Raw genomic sequence first — 22588 nt, forward strand, 5'->3', positions numbered from 1 at the left:
ATTATATACCGACCGTCTTACATACCGACACGTCAGTCAATTATATACCGACCCTCTTACACACCGACACGTCAGTCAATTATATACCGATCCTCTTACACACCGACACGTCAGTCAATTATATACCGACCCTCTTACACACCGACACGTCAGTCAATTATATACCGATCCTCTTACACACCGACACAACAGTCAATTATATACCGACCATCTTACATACCGACACGTCAGTCAATTATATACCGACCATCTTACACACCGACACGTCAGTCAATTATATACCGACCCTCTTACACACCGACACGTCAGTCAATTATATACCGACCCTCTTACACATCGACACGTCAGTCAATTATATACCGACCATCTTACACACCGACACGTCAGTCAATTATATACCGACCATCTTACGCACCGACACAACAGTCTATTATATACCGACCATCTTACACACCGGCACATCAGTTAATTATATACCGAATTCACCAAACCGTCTAATGTTCTCTATCTTAACAGTGCGTTTTATACTAACTTAAATCATGATAAATCGATATAATTAAATGACTAGTACACAAACTGGTGTCCCACTCACATAATCACAAACATCCACAGCTATTCAGTCGTGGATCAATGTATCTCTTTTTAGAAGCTGTCAATATATGCATTTAAATTACAAATGCACGAATATATTTTTGGCATTGACTTTTTATATTTATTTTTTTCTGATATTTACCTGTTAACGGCAGATCGATATTGTCATACCTGGTTGATATCCTACAGTTTACCAACTCTACAGTAAATAGTTCAGGTCCCGATCGTTTGGCATCGTTCTCCAATTGGATTAGGTTGTGGAGAGGGAGGTAAACCGCCACGGCGCTAGCATGATTGATATTCAATCATAGACCCATTTGTGTCTCAAGTTCTTTACAAGCAATGTAAACACTTCTCCCTCTCAACGTATTTAACTTTAAAATAAATTTGTATGCGGGTGATTATCGACTTTTCAAAAGAGAAATACTTAATTATATCAGGGGAGTCATTATGTAGATGCCAGGGCCTTATGTGTTAACCGTACACACGCCTGCTGTGTTGTCGTTTAAACAACATTAGTTGCATGTCAGACATACAAGTAAGTCAAGAATCGCCAACAGATGTTTATAAGCACGTACAGTGTCCCCAACGTTTTCTTTGTCGTCAAATATGCTTTTTTCGAACAAGAAAGAAAGTAAATGTGAATGGCAATTATCTATGAGGAATATGTAGAAGAGAAGTTTTGGCTGTCAAGGCACGCAGACGTCTGAAGCTTACACCAACTCTAAATCAACTGAGAAACAATGGCGACACCAGAAACTGTTGACAGCATTTTGGACGTAAGTATCTCGCTTGTATAGTAACCAGGGTTCATGTTCAGGGAGGTGTCGGAGTACAGGGCGTTAGAGAATGCCGGGGTAGAGAGGTCAAAAATGTCGGGGTATAGTGACAAGGGCATGAGAGAATGTCGGGGTAGAGAGGTCAAAGATGTCGGGGTACAGTGACCAGGGCATGAGAATGTCGGGGTAGAGAGGTCAAAGATGTCGGGGTAGAGTGACCAAGGCGTGAGAGAATGTCGGGGTAGAGAGGTCAAAGATGTCGGGGTACAGTGACAAGGGCATGAGAGAATGTCGGGGTAGAGAGGTCAAAGATGTCGGGGTAGAGTGACCAAGGCGTGAGAGAATGTCGGGGTAGAGAGGTCAAAGATATCGAGGTACAATGACCATGGATGGCGGAGTACAGTGACCAGGGATGTCGGGTCCAGTGACCAGGGATGGCAGAGTATAGTGACCAGGGCATGTTCAATGGGTGTCCGAGTACAGTGACCAAGGTATGAGAGAATGTCGGGGTAGAGAGGCAAAATATGTCAGGGACCAGTGACCAGGGATGGCAGAGTATAGTGACCAGGGCATGTTCAATGGGTGTCCGAGTACAGTGACCAAGGTATGAGAGAATGTCGGGGTAGAGAGGCAAAATATGTCAGGGACCAGTGACCAGGGATGGCAGAGTATAGTGACCAGGGCATGTTCAATGGGTGTCCGAGTACAGTGACCAAGGTATGAGAGAATGTCGGAGTAGAGAGGTCAAAGATATCGAGGTACAATGACCATGGATGGCGGAGTACAGTGACCAGGGATGTCGGGTCCAGTGACCAGGGATATAGGGTACAGTGACCAGGGATATCGGGTACAGTGACCAAGGATATCGGGTACAGTGAGCAGGGATATCGGGTACAGTGACCAGGGATATCGGGCATAGTGACCAGGGATGTCGGGTACAGTGACCAGGGATATCGAGTACAGTGACCAGGATGTCGGGTCCAGTGACCAGGGATATAGGGTACAGTGACCAGGGATATCGGGTACAGTGACCAAGGATATCGGGTACAGTGACTAGGGATATCGGGCATAGTGACCAGGGATGTCGGGGAACAGTGACCAGGGATAACGGGTATAGTGACCAGGATGTCGGGTACAGTGACCAGGGATATCGGGTACAGTGACCAGGGATATAGGGTACAGTGACCAGGGATATCGGGTACAGTGACCAAGGATATCGGGTACAGTGACCAGGGATGTCGGGGAACAGTGACCAGGGATATCGGGTATAGTGACCAGGATGACGGGTACAGTGACCAGGGATATCGGGTACAGTGACCAGGGGTATAGGGTACAGTGACCAGGGATATCGGGTACAGTGACCAGGATGTCGGGTCCAGCGACCAGGGATGTCGGGTACAGTGACCAGGGATATCGGGTACAGTGACCAGGGATATCGGGTTCAGTGGCTTGGGATATCGCGTACAGTGACCAGGAATATCGGGTACAGTGACCAGGGATATCGGGTACAGTGACCAGTATTCCCTTTTTCTACTGTTTTCTCTTATCCATGCCTACGTATGATATAAACGTACATTTGGTTGACTATATTTACCGTCAATGGTACAGGCAGGGCGGGAATAAACCACAGGGGACTCCCATCATTATTAGGTTTTTAACTCCAATTTCATACCCTCCACTCCTTGAGCTAAGGGCTTACACTACGGTGTAAGCGCCTGACAATGTAGACCGCTGCTTTGTCACATAGAAATAGCAACGTACTATTATATTTATTTAATTCTGATATTTTATTTTCATCACATTTCAAAGTCAACAACTTTAGCCTATTCTTTTGTCGACGATTCCTGGATGATTTTATTTACCTTAGAGTATTTTAGATGCGAGACATGTATCTTCCGACATTTTAAATGATACAGACAGGAACTAGTTGCTATGAGTTTCCTTCTTCCGTCAAGATTTAGACACATCTTGCAACAATCTGGCTTTTATGAGCGCATACTTACTGGGAGCAGGACAAAGTATTGACTATTACAATATTCTAGCTGTGTTGTCATTTAAATATCGTATCGCATGCTTCTAAAAAACACCGTTTCATGAATCCATAAAATGGGACCTGGAAAACGTAAAAAAATGAAATATTTGTACCGTGATCTTTTTTATGAACAAGAATGGCGTTTTCTCTGAAAAGTTATGTCACTGCCTAGCATAAATTTTTGCTTCTCTAGGGATTCTAAATGAGTGAGTAGATGTCTGAGAATGGTCTCTGTCTATTTACCAGTAAATGGCATGGATTGCTAGGCTGTCGCGAATTGTACAGTTTTTGATATGTTGGTTCCGTGATGGTTACCAGTCTAAGAAACCTGCCCAGTAATCACCTCGTTTCCCTTGTTTCCTGCATTTCCTTGAATTTGCTTATCAATGTAGACCACAGTGTGTAACAATGGCGTGACAACAGGTTATCGAGTGAATCAGAACCATACCACATGTGGCATGACCAGTCGTTTTACTTTTCAACGTCCACAATTACTAAGGACAAGTTTTGTTTTATAAGGAAGAAGTTCTAAGTTGTACGAATTCGGGCCTGGGACAATGGCTCGGGCTTGGAATAACATTGTTTTATATATTTACATTCATGTGCGAATTCCCACATTTAAAGCTACCAGACAGAAGCTATCAGACTGTAAATATCATTGCTCTTTATCGTATTGTCTTGAGCACAAATAGACCAGCTACATTTTAAAGTGTCTCCTTCCTTCTTCTATAACAGGAGACTATTTATAAACATGTGTCGTTTAAGTTTGACCTCAGAAGATTGAAACACGAATACCTGAATTATAGCACAATGGGACGAGTATTGAATAGATGTAACAGTGATCCAGCCTACACGCGACATCTTATAGACATAATAGAGTTTCGTAACGGTCGGATCAGGAACAAATCTATTTAGAGCGACACATCTAAGGGTCACGTGCGTGGATATACGAATGTAGGATATGTCATTTCCTTGTCGACTCTCCGGAAAAAGCTAAGAAACATTTCTTTTAAAAGTCCGTACACAATCCCTAACAGAACAGACATAAACAGGAAATTCATATCAATTCTTACCAGACAACATGTATGTACCCCATCCCGAACAGAATAGCCATAAACAGGAGATTAATACCATTTTTACCAGACACATGTATGCACCCCATCCCGAACAGAACAGAAATAAACTAATAAAATAAGATTCTCGGTTGGCGAGACTTGCACGAGATTTGGGAAGATTACATAGATAACAATGACAATAAACATCAGTATGGATTTGTAGTTTTCTTTATCTGTATTTATCTATTTTATTTCTATTTTTATTATTTTATCTGTTATTTGTTCGTCACGGAGTAAAAACGTTTCGGAGCCCCAATATGTTGCGTGGCCCGTAGAAAATTGATTTCTACCAGTCGTGTTATGATAAAACATTAACTCTGGCGAGGAAATCTCGTTCGGATAAGCTTTGAGATATAAATTGTGCTCGTAAATATTCTTAAGTGTCGTTCTCGGGTGTTCATCAGCAAGTACGTCTTCCCTTGTGAAGCATCTGCGTATCTTTAGTCCTGTAATATACTGTCGTGTATTCTATGAGAAACGAAATCAGTGTCAGGAACCAGGTTACGATTTGTATATATAATATATATATATAAGTTTGAGTGATGCGAGTTGAAAAAAATATTGAATTGCCGTTTGTTGAAGGTCACCTTTGCCATGATACATGTAGGCAAGTTTCTTTCCTTGGTAAAGACAGGACTGTCCCCATCTGCTGTAGACAGAATCTGACAGTTATATAACTGTGTGTTCAGACAAATCAATCACCGCTTGTCAAACAAATCCCCACACTCCCGACAACTGTATGTATATGTGGCAGTCTTTCATCCGTTATACAGTAAAACACGGCACATGGCATTTGAATCAAGTAATCGTCAGGTTGCAGATTGCCTAACGAGCCGTTCAAATTTACCAGTAATAAACAAAACTTATGAATGATTTTAATCGTGTATTGTTCCACACGATTCTCAACAAAAAACCAAGTCAATGTAGGTACATGAAATATGGATGACACAGAAGATAGGGTAACCTTGTGTTGGCGGTGTGATATGTGGGTTTGTCCCTACAAGACCTGTCTTCTGTCGTCACGGGGCGACACTGGCCCCGGGACAGAGGGTCGCGCCAGACAGCGACATGAGACACAATCCGGGTCACGGAGACGTTTATTCTAACGGCGCAGAGCTCGCCAATTTACAAAGTAGTGCTGATATCAAACTGGTTAAGAGATTGGTGACGCCCCACGGGTTCAAAGGAGGTCGAAAAGGTAAAAATGGAGTCTGTTTTTTTTATTTATTTATTATCGGATCATCGTTTCCGGTAGAACTATCATTGTACTGCATACAAACATACGATACTATTTTCTGTTGAACGTTTGTGTTCACTGTTATTTCCTCAGTATAGAAAAACAAGACACTGCTGTTTCTAAAGCAAACAAAGTACTAACGAACATTATAATACAGTATTCTCATAATAATGACTCAAAATTCAATAAATTAATCATGGATGCTGACTCTGTCCTAGAGTTGTATATGATTTAAATCGTGTATTTTTAAACGGTAATAAAACAAACCATAACCTGCAGCAAATCTTCGGTGTGAACACATCCTTTTTCGCGATTATTCGCAGTAAACAGCTAAAAAGATTAAATGTTGCGTATCTCGTCAAATTCAAAATGCCACTTGCTTGTTGTCAAGCGTAACGTCATACTGTAACTACCCTACGTCAAACACTATGCTCATGTTTCCCGCACTTTTTCACACTTTGATATTTGGATCATTTATATAATTCCGTGTATCATGGGTATATCCACCACTCAGATTTATCTCGTGTACATCCACCACTCAGATTTATCTCGTGTACATCCACCACTCAGATTTATCTCGTGTACATCTATCACCCAGATTTATCTCGTGTACATATACCACTCAGATTTATCTCACGTTCATCCACCACTCAGATTTATCTTGTGTACATCTATCACCCAGATTTATCTCGTGTACATATACCACTCAGATTTATCTCACGTTCGTCCACCACTCAGATTTATCTTGTGTACATCTATCACCCAGATTTATCTCGTGTACATCCACCACTCAGATTTATCTTGTGTACATCTATCACACAGATTTATCTCGTGTACATCTATCACTCAGATTTATCTCGTGTTCATCCACCACTCAGATTTATCTCGTGTACATCTATCACCCAGATTTATCTCGTGTACATCTATCACCCAGATTTATCTCGTGTTCATCTATCACTCAGATTTATTTCGTGTTCATCTATCACTCAGATTTATCTCGTGTACATCTATCACTCAGATTTATCTCGTGTTCATCTATCACTCAGATTTATCTCGTGTACATCTATCACCCAGATTTATCTCGTGTACATCTATCACCCAGATTTATCTCGTGTTCATCTATCACTCAGATTTATTTCGTGTTCATCTATCACTCAGATTTATCTCGTGTACATCTATCACTCAGATTTATCTCGTGTTCATCTATCACTCAGATTTATTTCGTGTTCATCTATCACTCAGATTTATCTCGTGTACATCCACCACTCAGATTTATCTCGTGTTCATCTATCACTCAGATTTATCTCGTGTACACCAGCACTCAGATTTATCTCGTGTACATCCACCACTCAGATTTATTTCGTGTTCATTTATCACTCAGATTTATCTCGTGTTCATTTATCACTCAGATTTATTTCGTGTTCATTTATCACTCAGATTTATCTCGTGTTCATCCACCACTCAGATTTATCTCGTGTTCATCTATCACCCAGATTTATTTCGTGTTCATCTATCACTCAGATTTATTTCGTGTTCATTTATCACTTAGATTTATCTCGTGTACACCAGCACTCAGATTTATCTCGTGTACACCAGCACTCAGATTTATCTCGTGTTCATCTATCACCCAGATTTATCTCGTGTTCATCTATCACTCAGATTTATTTCGTGTTCATCTATCACTTAGATTTATCTCGTGTACACCAGCACTCAGATTTATCTCGTGTACACCAGCACTCAGATTTATCTCGTGTACACCAGCACTCAGATTTATCTCATGTACATCCAGCACTTACATTGATCTCTTGTGCATCACCTCTTCTCTCCGATTAACCCTGTGTTTACGAAAAATGGTTTACAAGCAGTCTAGTGTCTGATGATACAGTCTGCACACTTCCTATTGTGCGTTCCCTTTCATCGTCATTTTCTATACAAACCAAATAATTGCTTAAGTGATTCTATTTAACTGATGGCCCGGAGGCCGGTATGATTATTAATATGATTCTCAATACAATAAGATACCTTTAAACTATAAGTCGCACTAACCCTGGTCATGCGTTATAATAGGGTTTTAATTAACACATTTGAGACTTGATTTACCGATAATGAATTATAATATCCTGGTGTGTGGTCTGGTTAGATTGTGTGTGACTTATATGATACATATCATTACATACCAAGTGATGCTCCTGTTTACACTTCATACAACAAATGTAAAATGTACCAGACCGAGGAGTTATGTAGACTTCGTTGTTATCAGGTGATAACCTGCTTATCAGATCAGATCTGTGCGTCATGCAATTTGGTTATCAGGTAAATTTAGTACGAAGGTCTTGAGGTGAGTCTATGACGTCAGGTATAAAGTATCCTAAATGTTGGGTATACATAAGTGGTGAGATAAGAACATTCCTGTTTCCAGCGAAGCCGAATTGTAGGTAAAAGGGACAATGGTTATTTGGTAATAGGTATTCTAGTTATCAGGTAAAAATCCCTGATGATAAGTATGAGGAGTCCCGAGATGGTAAAATCACCCTGGTCGTCAGATATAATTAATACATCATATTCCGAGTTGATAAAATCACCCTGGTTGTCAGATATAATTCATACAACATATTCCGAGTTGATAAAATCACCCTGGTTGTCAGATATAATTGATACATCATATTCTGAGATGGTAAAATCACCCTGGTTGTCAGGTATAATTCATATAACATATTCCGAGATAGTAAAATCACCCTGGTTGTCAGATATAATTGATACGTCATATTCCGAGATGGTAAAATCACCCTGGTTGTCAGATATAATTCTTTCAACATATTCCGAGATGATGAAATCACCCTTTTTGTCAGGTATAATTCAAGTGTTGGGACACATCATAGCCGCCAGGAAAAATTACGGTCGTCAACTGAAAAGTAAATACGCCACCAGGTAATTAGATAATTTGTATCCTTGTCGTAGAGTAAAACATCATTGTTAGGTAAAATGTACCCTGGATGTTAGGTAAAACCTACTGGTCGACAATGATACAAGTGTGCAGAGGGACGGATATTCGCCAAATATGAAAAAAACACGATAATGGCAACGAAACATTGAGGACTGAACTAATGTTTTCAAGGTGTTATGGTTGACTTACAACAAACAACAACCCGGGGTGAAAGTTGAAATAAACACTTGTAATTAGAGCTTACTTAAAAACAACACAAAAACTCTAATAAACTCCAGTCTTTGAATAGCTATTACACCAAGAGCTACATGTATGTTGTCCATAGCAACATAACATAAAGTTAAATAACCAATAAGACTATTTGTCAGGAACTGTATTGATAGGATCAGGACGAAGGGAAAGCGTTTTCAAATAGTAAAGGAAATTACTCATTACAAAGCAGTGTTACGGTGAGTGAATTAACAAGCCCTATAGGTCACTGTAATGAGATAGACATGATTCATACTGCAGTTTTTATTTTTTTGTGAAGACAATTTATCAGAAACAAGTTCCGTCAACATGAAAATTTTATGCGCCAGATCTAACCATGAAAATAGTTTGTCACAATAGGACAGGTAGAAATCGATTGTGTTGTAAATACATTAATAACTATTGGGATGTAGACGACAAATTCCAATCATTTGCTAATTCACCATTGTCTAATAAAGTGTCAGGTGAAGTTTCGGATTTCAGGGGCTCACATTTTGATATAATTCACAGTAACAGCACAGATTTCAAGCATGTTATGAGTTAGAGTATTATCTCGTTAACAACATTGTTATTTAACACTGTCATGCTGAATTTTTTAAAAAATAATTCTAAAATATAGAAAAGAAAAAAGTGAATCATAGAATTCCTTAGAAACTAACACTGTACATAGAGATTTCTGCAAGATAATACTGATTGAGTAATATGGTACAATCCATTTTGTTTCTGTAAGCAGGCAAGTACTGAGGTGCCATGTAAATACTTTTATTGTGTTTACTTTGAGACGTGTTGCGTCATCCCATACACTAAACATAAAAATATATTTAATGCTCTCGGCTTCTAACGGTGATATGGATGACTGCGTAAATGGATTGGTTACTCATGCGTGTAAAATGTAAACATTTTAACACAGCATGTTGGATTTGTATGTGTATTGTCAATCTTATGTGCTTTTGCATACGGAATGAAATAAAATTGAACTTGAATCTTAGTCAGACGTCGCCACTGACAACTGATCGAGGGAATAATTGACCACGAATAATTAATCAGAACCGTATAATTGGGTTCTATATTTAATCAAAGGTATGATTAAACACCGATTGTGTGTATATATATATATGTATGTGTGCTTACACCACTGTTCAGATGTACACTAATCGGTTTAATTTGTTTACAGATAATATCAACTGATTTCACAAGTAATATGGTTTTACATGTGTGTGTGTATATATATATATATGAAACACACCTGTCCTTCGTTGGTAGTCTGTTACAGGGTTTGAACTCTCAATACCGTCTATACCTGGTGACAGAGTATTTTTTGATGATAGAGTGAAAGACGTGTTTGCTATTGCTACAATCCTTATCAGGTATAACATTATAATGTACACAATATGTTGCAATGTGTATATCTACCGATTTATGATTTCAAAGGCATACACGTGTATAAATGCAGATGTTCTCTGTGATTGTAACTTAAACATACCAAACATTGGTGTGTTCAGCTGTGTTTTGTCACATTTTGTAGGTCCTTTTGTAGTCCATTCTAGAACAAATATACAGTTTAATGGCTGATTAAGTATGCATGCAAATATGCCAGCGCGATCAGATGTTCAACTAGACATAAAAACGGCACATAATGCGGATAATGACAATAACCCCGCAATACAATAGCCTTCATTGATATTCAAAAAATCTTATATCAGTCAAATCTTCAGAAATGAATCCGCACAAAAACCTCATTGTTGTAATATGTACTTCATTTACCTTGCGGTCTGTGTTTGTGTATATAATGAAATAATTGGTGAAATTCACGACTTATCCAACAAGTGAAATTATGTACGGAACCAACAGAGCGCGGCTTATGAAGGCGGAGTTACGTCCCCTTTCTCCCGTATCCACTAATGTAAGTAATGTATACGTATTGTGTCGGTGGTGTTTGCTTTCCCAACGGCCACGGCATGCTTAATGGCAGATATATGTTGAGTGGGTGAATACCTTGCGTGTTACCGGAGAATGTTTATTGGGCACACTGACAATAGTCGAGCTGTAGGTGTCACTCATAATATCGACAATCAATTTGTATCTGAAAGGGGCTTTTCTAGTAACGCTCTATTGATTTACATAAATATTTTGCCATTACTAACAGGGTTTCAATCTTTTCTTTCCATGTTCGTTGTTTGGCCGTGATTGTGCTCCCACTCCAAAGATGCCGTGTTCGTGGCGGGAATATGTGGCTAACGTTTTCCTGGAGAGCGGACATGTCAACAGGGCGGCTATTGTAGGACAGGACGGCCGACGTTGGGCGGCATCACCAGCATTTGATGTCACATCCTCGGAGATTCAGGCTATTCTGGACGGGTTCGTGGATCCCTCTTCCATACGGGCGTTAGGGATTAGTCTAAGCAACAAACGGTACACATGTACCCGTCAAGACAGCACGGTGATGGTAGGTCGGGACAGTGCAACAGGGTTTGGCTGTGTCATCTATAAGTGTAAGTCATGTCTCCTTATAGGTGTTTATGAGGAATCAGGCCACCCGGGTGGGTGCTACAGCATGTTGGTCAAAGTTGGAGACTACCTGAAGGATCAGGGCTATTGACAACTATTGAAAACACCAGTAAGATAGCTGTACACAGGGATGATATCTTAAAACAATGACATACCAAATAGCTAAGGTACCAATAACACTGCTTTGTATCAGGTCAGAGATTCCCGAAGACAGCCAGCAAATGACAATGGGAACCAAATCATGACCATGACTGGTAGTGTTTAACCGGAGGCTGCCATGGACCTATAGTTCCCAAAAAACTAGGTCGGATAGCAAAAGTTCCCAGAAACTTTGTCTTTGAATAAGTGTTTCTCGAGAAGATGTGTTGGATCGAATGTTCCCGGAAACTTGGTAATGGATCACTATTTTCAGGAGGCTACATGACGAACCAGTGTTCCTCGATATAGCTTCGACCAGGTATTCCTTCGACTATATCAAGAAAATCCTGGAAACCATTTTACAAACTATTTATTCACGTAAACCCAATGCCTTTATAGACTGTAGGTGGAGGTAATTACACAACATTAGTTGAGCGTTTGACATCACGCCCGGTTGGTCTAGGCAGGAAAACAACGCCCGAGATGAAGACTAATTACATGAAGGCTAATGGTGGGTAATGAGACATGATTGCAGGAGATGTCAAATCAAGCGGATGAAAACATGGCGTTAAATCAGGCGTGCTGAAGAAGAAAACCGAATACCAATTACTCCATGGTGTGACATTATGCCATACAGTTTCGTCGTGTGATACTGAAGTCAGTTTAATGTCTGATTGTCTGCGGTTCTGGGACGTGTGATTTTGTGATGCTGAAAGGTATAACGGAGTGAGATTTAATTAACTATAATTTCACAACCAGTGACGAGAGGTGAAGCTCATTACGTTTATGATCTTGTGTCTGGGGGTATGTTTTGTGTGGGAGTTGAAACCAAGTAACCTTTTCGTTTTCTGCCACCTCAGAGTGGCAAATTCACAAATACACGGACACAGCGAAAAATAGCTGCCACCAACAAATCTATGCTTGCTATTAAGATACTTACATCGCCAACAAGTGAATTGATGTATAGATTTTAATATTAGGAAGTGGTATTCTGAAAAAAAAATCACAGCTGTTGACACGTTCTTAGTGGTATTCTGGGTAATTATAGCCGCCGACACGTTCTTAGATGGATTTACTGTGGTATTGTGGGTAATTATAGCCGTTGATACGTCGTAAGATGGATTTACTGTGGTATTCTGGGTAATTATAATCACTGACACTACCTTAGATGGATTTAGAGGGGTATTCTGGGAAATTATAGTCGTTGACACGTCCTTAGATGGATTTACATGGGTATTCTGGATAATTATAGCCGTTGACACGTCGTAAGATGGATTTACTGTGGTATTCTGGGTAATTATAACCATTGACACTACCTTAGATGGATTTAAAGGGGTATTCTGGGAAATTATAGCCGTTGACACGTCCTTAGATGGATTTACTGTGGTATTCTGGGTAATTATAGCCGTTGACACGTCGTAAGATGGATTTACTGTGGTATTCTGTGAAATTATAACCATTGACACTACCTTAGATGGATTTACTGTGGTATTCTGGGTAATTATAGTCGTTGACACGTCCTTAGATGGATTTACAGGGGTATTCTGAGTAATTATAGCCGTTGACACGTCCTTAGATGGATTTACAGTGGTATTCGGTTCAATTATATTCGTTGACACGTCCTTAGATGGATTTACAGGGGTATTCTGGGTAATTATAGCCGTTGACACGTCCTTAGATGGATGGGTTCTAAAACTCTGCAATGACGGTGTTGTGTTTAGTTACCAATGATACCAAAAATAATTCGGATTAAGTTATGTTGACAAATTCCAGAATTAAAAAGTACACGTATCAATAGTAGACAGTGGTATTATAGGAAACATTAAATAGTAAAACAGAAAATTATATTTTGTTACAGAAAATTATACCCAAAACGTCTACCTTTACTGGACATTGTTCAGTCGGCTTACCTAACCATTAAAAAGGACAGGCTACTTAATCAACAGACGGTGATTCACAATACCCTTCTATAAATGATCAGATATGATCCAAATTAATTATCGCCAAAGACATTTCAACTTAATTAACCGGAAATAAATAAATGATAAATTCTGAACGAATTTTGAATTAAATTTATTAACGAATTAATGACGATTTGACAATTTGTGTAGAAGTTTTCATGTATGTGTATGTATGACGGTCAGTATTAAAATAATGGTTATTTTTTTTTATTTTGAAAATCACTTCTTTATTTCAAATTTGATGTATATTTTTCGAAACGCTTGAGACAAAATAGAAAAATAACATGCCGATTTCTGTCTATATACTCTGCGTTATAGTTTGTGTTATTGGTAGAAATATTCCGAAACGGAGTTACATCTTCTGTCTGAAATTAGTTTACTTCCCTTTTATTCTTGAAGTAATGGTGAGTACATTTTGATGGAGATTAGACCATGTGACATCAATATATGTATAACAGTAAGGAATTAGTATCACAAATAATTTATCAAAGTGACATTTTGGTTCGGTTAGATGTACACGTTTGTATGAACATGTCAACACACTGATAAAAACCGAGGTCTTCTTGGTGGTTCATTCTGAAAAAGAAATGAGAAAGTTCTGAAACGTCTCCCGTCGTGCTTCACACGTCGATCATCTGTTTTTCCCACTCTGTTATATAAAAAGTAATTGTTTATTGTAAATGGTCATGATGCAGATTCCGAACAACGACTCAATCCTCGCCATTAACGAGTTAATTACTAGGATTGACGTTACAACAACAGGTTACAAAATTGATTTATTGTCATGTTTAAACATTAACGTGTTGCTATTAAAGGCATTCCTGAGATTACCACCGAGTTTCACATGGATTTACCGCACTGGATCTCCGTCGTATGTTATCTTATAAACTTTCCATAATAGTGTTCATTTGCTTAATCGCCACTCAATGTATTACACAAATGAACGAAAACGGACGAAGAAAAAATCCATTATCAATTTCTTCGGGTAGTAATCTTATAGTTCGATTGACAGGGGGTTCCTGAGGGGAACCCATCGTTTATAATGGTAAATAATATAAAAACTTCCGTGTAGAAATTTTTTTTTTTTTTTTTTTGAAAATTTGATTGACATTTGTGCTCCTCAACACCGATAGTAGCAGTCTCTCTATATGTTCTGGAGATCAAACAAGTCTATAAATCTGTTATCGTTAACACATATTTTCACGAATAAGTACCAATTTGTCAAAACCAGATCAGAACATTGTCGTGATAAGAGGTACGTACCTATGGTACCCATGGAGTGTAGCACGTGGAACCCCGAGAACGGACCCCACGTGTACTGAAAAGGTTTACACGATGTGTCTTAGACACGGATGTTCTGGTTGTCTTGTATTTTATATAGAAAATCTGCAGCACACGGTGCCCATAACAAAATATTTTCAAGGTTTAGGAGGGCCTGTTGAGGAGGGGTGGGGGTCGAGAGGGAAGGGTGTAAGTCCGATCTATATATATATATGTTGGGGATATGGCCACTGTATATTGTAGATCTACCATACAACTTATGGAATCTGATAAACTAGATATTATAAAGCTTGGCGCCGTGCTCTATGATAATGTGGCCGGACTCGTGTGTAGATAAACACGCCATTGGTTTATTATCGTCACCAATAACACGTTCTCTTGTAGATTAGATTCGGTCGTCTCTCACATATCTTATCACTAAGCACTGAACAATAAGTGCATTGTGTTTCTGTTTAGTTGACAAGATTTTCGTGTCGCTCCGGACAAATCTTAGAGTTGAGAAAAAGTGGACACGTGCATGTGAAAGATATGACAATGTTTACTTACAATGATATATCTCTGTCGTCGAGTTTTATCTGAAATGGTCGGTGGTAACCCTGTGAGGAAGAGTCAATATGAACGCGAGACAATTATGTATGTCGTACTCGTCACGTGACGAGTAACGTAAAAGGAGTTTGAGGGGTTAAATGACAAGGAAGCGTGAGGGAGAATTAGAAGGGTGTATGATGAGAAAGAGTGACGAGGGATTTGGAAAAGAGTGTGACTGGGTATTATGCTGAGGGATTGTGGCAGTAGAGTGACGGAGTATTATGGTAAGGGACTGTGGCAGGAGTGCGACAGGGTATTATGGTGAGATACTGTGGCAGTAGAGTGACGGGGTATTATGGTGAGGGACTGTGGCAATAGAGTGACGGGGTATTATGGTGAGATACTGTGGCAGTAGAGTGACGGGGTATTATGGTGAGGTACTGTGGCAGGAGTGTGACGGGGTATTATGGTGAGGGACTGTGGCAATAGAGTGACGGGGTATTATGGTGAGGTACTGTGGCAATAGAGTGACGGGGTATTATGGTGAGGGACTGTGGCAGGAGTGTGACGGGGTATTATGGTGAGGGACTGTGGCAATAGAGTGACGGGGTATTATGGTGAGGGACTGTGGCAAGAGTGTAACAGGGTATTATTGTGAGGGACTGTGGCAGGATTTTGAAGGGAAGTGTAACATAAGTGTGACGAAGGAGGATGACGTAAGAGCTTGACAACAGTGTGACTATAGAATATATCATGATGTGACGATTGAATGTGACGAGAAAAACTGGCAGGAGTGTGACGGGGGAAAATGGCGAGGGAATGTGATAATGCGTGGCAGAAGAGTATGATAAGGGACTTTGACGGAGTGTGACAACAGCTAGTGTGACGTGTGGTAACAAGTGTTTTGAGGGAATGTGACAGGGCTGTGACGAGGGAATTTGACCAGAGAGTATGACTAGGGAGTACAAGAAGATTGTGACAAGGGAATGTGGGAGGAGCATGACAAGGTAACCTACACGAAGAGAACATATATGTGATGGGACGGTTTATGTAAGGCTGGAAGATAATCTGTATAGATCGATGTTGTTACGTGGACTGAAGGGACATTGTTTATCTTTCTCATTGATCTCTGAGCATTACTCCGTTATACATTATACGGGCTGTTCGAACCTACATTAGATAGGATTAGTTGGGTATTGATTGCGTGTGGAGCTAGTGTCACAGTTTATAGTTTTATAACGAAACTGATATTCAGCAAAGCTGTGTTGGACTCAAATGTAACAGGAAAAAATGTTTGGGATACTTTTATAAAAACCGTAATCTCTTTTTAATCAGATCCGTATATTGTATCACAATGAAGGTATCACAAACACACTGTCTGGAGTCAATATGAATTTATAACAGAGTCATCCTCGATAATCGAGGGGTTACGATCACCGTGAGCTTCGTTTTCTGCACCCCTGGAACATGTCATGGCAAAATTGTAGGTTCCATGTGTGACACCTTGAGGACAAGACGAAAAGACCAGTATTATCCTTTGATGTACAATTATCAAACGAATCTCGAGGTTGCATGACGGTATACAGAAATGGCTTTGGAGTTTGGTGTCGCGACATTGTTATCTTCAAAAGGAGGTTATCAGCCTGTGATTGGTCAGGTTTTTTTCTCCTGGAACCAATCACATTACTTCGTTTTCACCTTCAATTTTGCCACGACATGTTTCATGGGTGCAGAGAACGAAAGTGATCGTAATCCCTGGCGTATCTAGAATAAAAAAAATGGAAGATATAGAAGTCACAGTGCTTAATCTTGGAAGTTATTTTCTTAAATGTACTCTCCGTATCTATCTTTCTAATTTACTTAAACAGTTGTGAACTATTATAATAAACGACAAATGTTAATAAGCCCATGCAAAACACAACTAGGGACTGAACAAAATTCAGAATCTGAATGATAAGAAGTTTAGTAGTAATATAACTAACAAATCGGGCTAGTAACTAGTTATAATCAATCCCCTGGATAGAACTAACAAATTGGGATAATAACTTGTTTGCATTTATCCCTGGATAGAACTAACAAATTGGGATAATAACTAGTTAGCATTTATTCCCGGATAGAACTAACAAATTGGGATAATAACTTGTTAGCATTTATCCCTGGATAGAACTAACAAATTGGGATAATAACTTGTTAGCATTTATCCCCGGATAGAACTAACAAATTGGGATAATAACTAGTTAGCATTTATTCCCGGATAGAACTAACAAATTGGGATAATAACTAGTTAGCATTTATCCCTGGATAGAACTAACAAATTGGGATAATAACTAGTTAGCATTTATTCCCGGATAGAACTAACAAATTGGGATAATAACTAGTTAGCATTTATCCCTGGATAGAAATAACAAATTGGGATAATAACTTGTTAGCATTTATCCCTGGATAGAACTAACAAATTGGGATAATAACTAGTTAGCATTTATCCCTGGATAGAAATAACAAATTGGGATAATAACTTGTTAGCATTTATCCCTGGAACTAAGAAATATGGCTAGTTAATATTTATATCTTGGTTAATAAATACACACCCCCCCCCCTAAGATTTTAATATTGACTGGTGTTATCAAGTTGGCCAAAACTGAGATGTCTTGGTCATATATAAAACAGCAAATATACGGGTCAAAGTATGGGTTTATATCAGACGTCTATATACATAGCTATGCCAGAAAAATGTCACATATACTTATATGAAAATCAATTAAATGAAAATTAGATGTCTTATTTCATCTCGTGAACGAGGATCCTTCACGTGACGAAGTCTGAAGTGAAATTAGAGATTGTCTTATAACTAGATTATGTCGAAGTCCGGATTGCAATGACAAACCGAGATAGACAAGCCATGATACCACATCTCGATATGTCGAAGTTAGGGGTGATATCAGACATCGAGATCGATGTCATGAAAACTGTCACACATCGTTATGCAGAGGTAAGCGGCACCATAACATATCGAGATAACGGAATCGAGCATGTTATCAAAAATCGATATTGCGAGGTCAGAACTGACATCACAAATTGTAATCGTTATTCTAACCCATGCTTATACGATTGATTTTTGGGTAAGTACTTACATGTGCACCGTGGTTCAGATGATTTATTGCATTTTTGAGAAAGCAAGGCTTAGGTTGATATCGAGGTCACGGGAGATAACACACGCCCCAGTCATATCTGATCATCCTGGTGTAAGATCTATAGCTTTAAATCGCTGGGTCGTTTGATTAATGGCCATTCAAATATTTATTTTTTCTCTTTGAACAATACACATGTACGGGTACGAAAGGCAGTCAAGCGCCGCTTATCGGATGAACATACACCAGTTTTGAGGAGTTGACATCTAATCCTCCTTCATGGTTTACTCTGAGAGATTAAAGTGATGTTTTTGTAGCTATCGATAGTGAAAACGTAGGTTTGGCAGATTTAATTGTGTGCATATTACACACTGTACTCACCGCCCCTGTTACCGACCACTCGGCAGTTACCATTAAATATGTGAATTCTGATATTCATAATTACAAGTGCGTGAACAATTTCGGTGATGAACCGTAATTAAAATCATAAAAATGGACTCGTGAAAGACGTCTTTATGAGAGGAGCGTTTTAAATCGGAAAGAAGAATTCACGAAACAAAGCGATTTGAACGTAGATTCGTACACTCGGTGATCTCTACACACAGTGAAGTGCCTTCATCATTCAAACAGGGCACATTCTCTCTTATTCTATCGATTTCATAATTCAAATTTTGTTGTAGTATAACAAAAGCACTATTCTAAGTTGGAACGTGTATTAAGCTGAAGTTGCTACTCGTCTACACTTCCGAGTGCCACTGAAGTCAAGTCACTGGTTCCATTTTAAACAGAGTTATGACCCTTTGTTCATTCTGGTAATAACGCATGTCCCCAGTGCATATCACATACATTTACTGAATGATTCAACGTCCCGGTAAAGCAAAATATCAGGTACATAAATCGGATCCAATGTCGTACTTTACACAAAGTCATGTCCGTTTTTCATATTGAATACTAACGTTTGTCCGAAGCATCAGTTCCTTGTCTAAGGAGGGTAGATTAAGACACAACAAAATTGAATCCCCAAATATATACGAGTTATGGTCATTTGTACAATCTTGAATCATATATTTGCTTTACTGACGTCTTCGTCAAAGGAAAAAAATCTGTAAGGCCATTTTGTTTAAGGCAATGCAAATCAAAAAAACGTTGTCTTACTGCTTTCAATAGTGAAATGCTTCAGTTGTTTCGGCATGAATCAACCGTTCCAATATTTCCATCCACCACGAACAGGTTTGGTAGGAACAGGTCTGTTTGAAGTTTGAAGTACAAACAAGATCCAAAATAACAAACTACTTTCAATTCGATTATGAGAAAAATATACTGAAAGTATAAAGAAACGCAACTTCTTTAATTGTAAAATGTTTTGTATTGAATATACATAGCCGTATTAAAACGAAGAGAGATCACGGTTAGGGCACCTTACCTAATCCCCAAATACATATTAAAAATCCGTCAATATATCGTGACTGTACAAATGCATGCGTTATTTCCATTAAAACTAGTGTCGATTTCTGTCTATCACCAAGACGCGTGATCGCCAATACCCTTGCAATCAAGAATTTTACAAATATGCTACGGCTATCCCAACTTGATAGAGATTGTACAAAAGGCACACAAATGACGAGCACCTTTTCATAATCAATAGTGATATATAGTAGAGCCAAAAAATGAATTAAACTGCATCATACAGCTGTTTTGTCCTTGTAGGACTTTTCAGTGATGCCAAGGGAATAAATTTTGAAGCCTGGGAGGCGACTAAGGAAAATCCAAAGTGATCAAAAGAAGATCTAGACAGGGAGGTGCAGCAGTCTCAAAATTAGATAAACTTCGTAATTTTCATACATTAGATAATCTAAGAATAAGTACAAGTGTATTTTTTTAACCCCGACATTTCTACCAACACTCCCGGAGACCCCCTGGGTAAATACAGCAGTGACATTTCTACCAACACTCCCGGAGACCCCCTAGGTAAATACAGCAGTGACATTTCTACCAACACCTCCGGAGACCCCCTAGGTAAATACAGCAGTGACATTTCTACCAACACCTCCGGAGACCCCCTAGGTAAATACAGCAGTGACATTTCTACCAACACCTCCGGAGACCCCCTAGGTAAATACAGCAGTGACATTTCTACCAACACCTCCGGAGACCCCCTAGGTAAATACAGCAGTGACATTTCTACCAACACCTCCGGAGACCCCCTAGGTAAATACAGCAGTGACATTTCTACCAACACCTCCGGAGACCCCCTAGGTAAATACAGCAGTGACATTTCTACCAACACCTCCGGAGACCCCCTAGGTAAATACAGCAGCGACATTTCTACCAACACCTCCGGAGACCCCCTAGGTAAATACAGCAGTGACATTTCTACCAACACTCCCGGAGACCCCCTGGGTAAATACAGCAGTGACATTTCTACCAACACCTCCGGAGACCCCCTGGGTAAATACAGCAGTGACATTTCTACCAACACTCCTGGAGACCACTTGGGTAAATACAGCAGTGAAATTTCTACCAACACTCCCAGAGACCTCCTGGGTAAATACAGCAGTGACATTTCTACCAACACTCCCGGAGATCCCCTGGGTAAATACAGCAGTGACATTTCTACCAACACTCCCGGAGACCCCCTGGGTAAATACAGCAGTGAGATTTCTACCAACACTCCCGGAGACCTCCTGGGTAAATACAGCAGTGACATTTCTACCAACACTCCCGGAGATCCCCTGGGTAAATACAGCAGTGACATTTCTACCAACTCTCCCGGAGACCCCCTGGGTAAATACAGCAGTGACATTTCTACCAACACTCCCGGAGACCCCCTGGGTAAATACAGCAGTGACATTTCTACCAACACTTCCGGAGACCCCCTAGGTAAATACAGCAGTGACATTTCTACCAACACTTCCGGAGACCCCCTAGGTAAATACAGCAGTGACATTTCTACCAACACTTCCGGAGACCCCCTAGGTAAATACAGCAGTGACATTTCTACCAACACTTCCGGAGACCCCCTAGGTAAATACAGCAGTGACATTTCTACCAACACTTCCGGAGACCCCCTAGGTAAATACAGCAGTGACATTTCTACCAACACTTCCGGAGACCCCCTAGGTAAATACAGCAGTGACATTTCTACCAACACCCCCGGAGACCCCCTAGGTAAATACAGCAGTGACATTTCTACCAACACTTCCGGAGACCCCCTGGGTAAATACAGCAGTGACATTTCTACCAACACCTCCGGAGACCCCCTAGGTAAATACAGCAGTGACATTTCTACCAACACTTCCGGAGACCCCCTAGGTAAATACAGCAGTGACATTTCTACCAACACTTCCGGAGACCCCCTAGGTAAATACAGCAGTGACATTTCTACCAACACTTCCGGAGACCCCCTAGGTAAATACAGCAGTGACATTTCTACCAACACTTCCGGAGACCCCCTAGGTAAATACAGCAGTGACATTTCTACCAACACTTCCGGAGACCCCCTAGGTAAATACAGCAGTGACATTTCTACCAACACTTCCGGAGACCCCCTAGGTAAATACAGCAGTGACATTTCTACCAACACTTCCGGAGACCCCCTAGGTAAATACAGCAGTGACATTTCTACCAACACCCCCGGAGACCCCCTGGGTAAATACAGCAGTGACATTTCTACCAACACTTCCGGAGACCCCCTGGGTAAATACAGCAGTGACATTTCTACCAACACTCCTGGAGACCACTTGGGTAAATACAGCAGTGAAATTTCTACCAACACTCCCAGAGACCTCCTGGGTAAATACAGCAGTGAGATTTCTACCAACACTCCCGGAGACCTCCTGGGTAAATACAGCAGTGACATTTCTACCAACACTCCCGGAGATCCCCTGGGTAAATACAGCAGTAACATTTCTACCAACACTCCCGGAGACCCCTGGGTAAATACAGCAGTGACATTTCTACCAACACTCCCGGAGACCCCCTGGGTAAATACAGCAGTGACATTTCTACCAACACTCCCAGAGACCCCCCTGGATAAATACAGCAGTGACATTTCTACCAACACTCCCGGAGATCCTCCTGGGTAAATACAGCAGTGA

General features: G+C 40.0%; 1 protein-coding gene across 1 annotated transcript; it reads left to right on the plus strand.

The window, feature by feature from the left end:
* The first annotated feature begins 1334 nt into the window (after positions 1–1334).
* Positions 1335–11546, plus strand: LOC132560346 (profilin-2-like). Its single transcript, XM_060225020.1, has 2 exons — positions 1335–1370; positions 11154–11546. Exons 1-2 carry the CDS (start codon positions 1335–1337, stop codon positions 11544–11546), a joined length of 429 nt encoding a protein of 142 aa, XP_060081003.1.
* The last annotated feature ends 11042 nt before the right edge of the window (positions 11547–22588 follow it).

Source organism: Ylistrum balloti, unplaced genomic scaffold, assembly GCF_031769215.1.
Source record: "Ylistrum balloti isolate Yb309-2 unplaced genomic scaffold, AGI_CSIRO_Ybal_v1 Utg369668, whole genome shotgun sequence".
NCBI lineage: Eukaryota > Metazoa > Mollusca > Bivalvia > Pectinida > Pectinidae > Ylistrum > Ylistrum balloti.